The following is a 5,792-nucleotide window of genomic DNA, read 5'->3' as shown; positions in this document are numbered from 1 at the left end:
TTACTATCTTTTGGATAGGATGCTAGTCTATCATGAAGTATTTTCTACCAGTCTTTTTTTTTTTTAATTTTTTTGATAATTTGTATTAGTGCATGACATAATCAGTCGTGAGGTGAAAACTTTGGATTTGTATTATTTTTTTTTAGAAAGAATATGTTACCCAGAGCATTTTAATCTTCATTTGAAGGAAATCGGGAGATTTTTCTTGAAAATTATTGTCAGATGTATGGGAAAGGTATCCAGCAATTATTTTTTTTTTTCACATTTCATACTTTTTCAACTAGACTAGCTGAAAAATCATTTAAACGTGAAACTAAGCTTTGTTATACCCCGAAGATGTACAAAAAGGGTTGATTTAATCATTTATGAGAAGAACTCATTTTGGATAAAAATTGACCTTCTTACTAAACTTGGCAATATCTTAGTTCAACCCTGTTTACCATCTGATTGATTATGTCATTCACTGTAACTTTAGGAATTCATCTTAATTCGTAGACTAGATGGTTGAAGTAAAATATATTCTGGCAAAAATTAAAAAGAGCGCAAAAAAATTCCGAAAACCAATATTAACATAATATGTATAGCGCATTTCCACGAATTTGCCATGCTCAATGCACTTCACAATGTTTCATTCATCTATTTCCCCATGGGTAACCATTTTTCAATTTCATACAGTACCAGCCGCCTGATAGGCGTCTTCTTTTGATACTAGAACTCTTACAATATCCCTCACTGCCTGAAGTCAGGTACTTATTCACACCTGTGTACAGCATTGAGCGTTTGACACACTGAAAGAATAGAAGATCCAAGGGAAATAATCTGATTTCCGAGTTGTCTGATAACACAAACGAGTCGAATTTCCTAAGGGACATAATTCTTTTAAATATTATCCAGCGTTTCAGACACACAGGAGTTGTTGCCCTTCTTTGTATCCCCCTCCAAGTCGTGTCTCTGACCACTCTCTCCTTTTTTTTTTAAAGAAAAGAAAATCAACAAAATTAAATAGAAATTAAAAATAGAATAAGAGGTCTCGATAGCTCAGTTGGTAGAGCACTCACTTCACACGCAAAACGACCGAAATGGATGGAGTTTTTTCTTATACTTTTTCTTTCTTGCGTTGTCTGGCACTGTTTCATATACATTTTTTCAGATTTTATTTTATACCATGTACCAGTGCCCGCTCTTTAACTTTCTCCTTACCAGCTGATTTCAGAATTTCCCCCGAAAATTCACACCCACCCAGCACAAATATAGACTTTTCTTACTCAAACAAAAGGTAGCAAGTGAGCTCTACAACACAGTGTTTAGTATTTTTAGCTGTAATCAAAGCATTTCTTTAAATTTTGTGATGTACAAGAAAAATCAGAATGAGAAAATTGTCGGTTACATCATAACGAAAGTGACGATTTTCCAATAGGTGGTAAGGAGAGGGTTAAGCGGTTACGTTCATGTGTTTGTTTGCTAACTTCTATTGTTTTGGTAGACAGAACTAGCAAAATTTTGGAGGGACAAAAAACTATGTTGCATCGAACCCGTGCTATTATGCGGCTGTGTGGTCTTGTGGTATGACATTCACTTTCGGATCCGAAGGCCCTGAGTTCGAGCCTCGCTCGGCGCATAGTCCAACCATTGGATAAAAAGCTCTTTACTCACATTCTCTCACCGTACTCAGGTTTAAAATGAGGACCTGACAGTTAACAGTGTTGTCTCCAACCGAAAAAAATAAAATATCGCCAAACAGGTGCCATGTCTTGTCCGTCGTGTTAAGTGTTGCAGTTGATCAGGGACCCCTTGTAAAGATCTTTGAGCACGATTAGGGGATTTTGCGCTGTATAAAAGATCAAGTTTTTGTTCCTTTTTTATGTTAACTTCTATTACTTTGGTATTTTTTTAAAAAATGGCGAATGTTTACTATTTATATCTGCTCTCTTAGGAAAAGCGGTAAGATTACATGTTGGATTGTACCCGGCCAGTTATGAGTTAATCGTGCCATTTTTTTCATCTTCTTCAGGCGTGGCATGTGTCATCATCGGCGGTATCATCTCCTCATTCCTGCTCACCAAATACATCCTACTACAAGAATGCGTGGAGACAGAGGAGGACCAGATCGTGTCCATGCAGGAGTTGGGATTGGGATGTCACGCCAGGACAAACGGCCACAGGTCGTCGTCCTCGGATCACTCTAGGATGAAATCCGATGGAGAGTTTGTGTCGGGCACAGCAGATGGGCAAAGAAGTAAACTTGTAGATTCGGACTACTTGCAGCTGAAAGGGGCGGGTCATCAGTATGGAAGTACAGGCTGATTGATATGTCATGTGATCAGACGCCTCGAAAATGGGTTAATGCCCGAATGATGCATATACTAAAAATTGAATTCATGAAAAAAAAAAAATTAAAAAAGGAAAATTAAAACAATTGGTTACGTTTATGACCAAGTGATACTAAGCTGCTAGAAGCTGTGGACTGTAAAAAGTAATAACCAAAAAAAAAAGAGATATAAAAGCTTCATAAAGAAAAAATAATAAACACGGAACGTTTGGGGGATCAAAACCCCTCTACGGCCGGACAAAATGTTTTCATTGTTATTCATTGTTTCCTGAAGAAGGGTTTTGAGCCCGAAAGGTTCCGTGTTTGTTATTTTGGTGTTTTATTTAATCTGTGATATTTATTTTAGGTTTATTACTTTTTAAGTTTATTTGGGTTATTTTTGGAGTAGAATGGATATGAAGCTGTGCCAAAGGGTCGTTTTCGAAATACTCACCACAGAAATACTCCTCCCATGCTTAGTTACTTTGAAAATCTCATAGCAAAATTTGTTTTTATTAGAGTCTAGGGGTTACTTACTTACTTGTCCGAACCAGCGACCACCTGAGCTCTAGCCTTTCGGTCTTGTGCCATGACGTAGAAGTTAGACGCCTTTTGTAGTTGTTCCAGGTGACTATAAAGTGTGGAGTCTATGGGTTAAATGAGTAATCAGCCATCATGAATATTCTACTATGTATGGTCAGTATGATTATATGGCTGTGAAAGCTGGACAATTACAGAAGACATTAGAAAGAAACTGGAGGCAGCAGAAATGTGGTTTCTTAGAAGGATGTTAAGAATCTCATGGACAGAGAAGAAAACTAATGAAGAAGTATTTGAGCAAGCTGAAACTAAAAGGTTATTAATTGGTACAATAGGAAAAAGACAAATGCAATTTTTAGGCCACCTAAATAGACATAAATGTATTGACCATCTTGCTCTCACAGGAAAGATAGAAGGTAAAAAGAGTAAAGGTAGACCAAGAAAAACATATTTGAATAGTTTGAACAGCTGGGTGACAAAGAAAGAGAAGAGTAATATTAGTTTTCTGAGGTTATCTCATCACAAAGAGATGAATGGCGTACCATGATCACCGATGTCTGGGTCAGACTTGGTACTTGAAGAAGAAGAAGAAGAATAGATTAAATAGTAAAAAATATATAAACCAAAAACTGACTCAACCTAAACAGATACTCAATCAATGCTGAGTTGATAGGGGGTGGGGGGGGGGGGAGGTGTCAAGAATATTCTAGACTTTTCCCCGGATCTATCTCGGGCCCTTTGTTAAATTCTTTTATATGTCAGTGCATATAATATTCTTTGCCAAAGTGAAAAAAAAAAAGAAGTAATTATTTAATTTGCCATTGGTTTGTGAGTGTTGTTTTTGATTATATGATATAATTTTGAATGTAAAATTTCATATATATATATATATATATATATATATATATATATATATTATATATATATATATATATATATAATATTATAACATTATTTGGATGTCAATTTTCTCTATTTTCAAATAACAGGTATAATCGTGCATGACTTACATGATACGGGAAAAAAACCCAACTTTATTAATATGAATAGCTATTTCTTTTTTAAAAAAGTAGTCCTTCAAAGCCATGTGGCCCATGGAGCCGGAGTTTATCCCGGTTTCTATAGCATGAAACCGACTATAGCAATTATTTTTCGCCAGATCTAACAGACCCAGCTATCCAATCATAGCTGGGTGGATAAGGGGTCAGAAAAAATCTCGACATAGGTAATTCTAAATAAAGCAAGTCCAATCATCATCATTGTCTGTACTTGGATTATAATCAGCTCTAAGTAGCAATTTTCTTGACATATTTATATTTTACACTGGAAATAACAGATATCAACAACGAAACGTAAAAACCTGAGCTTTTATATAGCGCAATATCCACTAAACGTGCTCAAAGCGCTTTTCAAGGGGTCCCTGAGAGAGAGAGAGAGAGAGAGAGAGAGAGAGAGAGTGAGAGAGAGTGAGTAGAGAGTAGTGTAGTAGTAGTAGTAGTAGTAGTATAGTAGTAGTAGTAGTAGTAGTAGTAGTATAGTAGTAGTAGTAGTATAGAGTAGTAGTAGTAGAGTAGTAGTAGTAGTAGAGTAGTAAGTGAGTAGTATGTAGTAGTAGTAGTAGTGTAGTAGTAGTAGTAGTAGTAGTAGTAGTATATTAGTAGTAGTAGTAGTAGTAGTAGTAGTAATATTAGTAATATTAGTAGTAGTAGTAGTAGTAGTAGTAGTAGTAGTAGTAGTACTAGTAGTAGTAGTAGTATTTTGATTATTATCATCATCATCATCATCGTCGTCGTCGTCGTCGTCATCATCATCATCACCTTATTATAATTCATGCTGCCTTGTTGTAATTGTTATTATAACATGTTAGATTTCATTATCACTGTTACGAACACTATAACATTCATTGTTAAATAAATAAATTATATTATCATCATTATCATTTTTGGTTTTCAAATTTACATAATAAAAATATGATGGGATCTCGTCAAGTGTAAGGTTGTTAGGTCAGCATCCCGAATTCCACCCCCCACCCCCTCCCCCCGACGATCAGCTGGTTATGGGAATGAGTAAGTGATTGAGTGAGTGAGTGATCTGGTCATCATGCTATGGTTCACAGTATTTCAAAATAGCTTGATACCTTTGTCTTTTTGTGACCTCTGACATGAAAATAAATAATATCTCATGTGGCCTCATTAATCTGTGAACAGTTCTCAATTTAAAATCGTAACGACTTGACTATAATGTAAAATATTCAAATGAGCGTGAGAAACTCAGAATTATGGTACACGCGCGTGTTACTCAAACTTACTCACCGATGTGTAACGTTACGTCATTGTCAGGGCTTACAATGCACAGACGATTACGTAGTTTCTATGTGTTGGTATCTAGACAATCAGACACTTGACTGCCGTACTGTGGAAAACCCCATATTTAAAAATTTGGCCAGAAAACTGGTCCTTCAAATATCGTTCAATTTAAATGACCCTTCATCTTGGCAAGTACTCTCAAACGTGGAACCTGCGAGTAACGCGTTTGAGAGTGTTTTATCAAGATGAGGGTCATTTAAATCGATCGATATTTGAAGGTCGAGTTTTCTGGCCAAATTTTTAAATTTGGGTTTTTATCCAGAGTACGGTAGCTTAGTAGACACTGTTTAGTATACTCCATCATTCCGACTAGATGTCATTACTGGTTCGACAGTACTCTGGGGGAAAAAACATGTATTTCAAATTTTGGCCAGAAAACTCGTCCTTCAAATATCGATCGATAAAAGTGACCCTCATATTAGCAAAACACACTCAAACCGAGGTCTCGCGAGTCAGACGTTTGAGAGTGTTTTACCAAGGTGGGGGTAATTTTATTCCATAGATATTTGAAGAACGAGATTTCTGGCCAAAACTTTAAATACGTCCTTTTTTTCCAGATTACATCAGAGTTGGGTCAA

At 36.0% G+C, this 5,792-nt stretch overlaps 1 protein-coding gene across 1 annotated transcript in view; it reads left to right on the top strand.

Moving 5' to 3' along the window:
- The window catches only part of LOC144965593 (uncharacterized), a 6,554-nt gene extending 3,126 nt beyond the window's left edge, over window positions 1-3,428 (top strand). Inside the window, exon 3 of the mRNA XM_078901128.1 lies at window positions 2,012-3,428. Coding sequence (XP_078757254.1) covers window positions 2,012-2,304 — 293 coding nt within the window. The 3' untranslated portion in view covers window positions 2,305-3,428. The remainder of the gene's footprint in view (window positions 1-2,011) is intronic.
- Window positions 3,429-5,792: the final 2,364 nt, after the last annotated feature.

The sequence above is a fragment of the Berghia stephanieae genome, chromosome 1, assembly GCF_034508935.2.
Source record: "Berghia stephanieae isolate SIO BIC M18660-M18661 chromosome 1, UCSD_Bste_1.3, whole genome shotgun sequence".
NCBI lineage: Eukaryota > Metazoa > Mollusca > Gastropoda > Nudibranchia > Aeolidiidae > Berghia > Berghia stephanieae.
The sequence above is the reverse complement of the archived record's forward strand: the minus strand, read 5'-3'. Positions and strand labels throughout refer to the sequence as shown.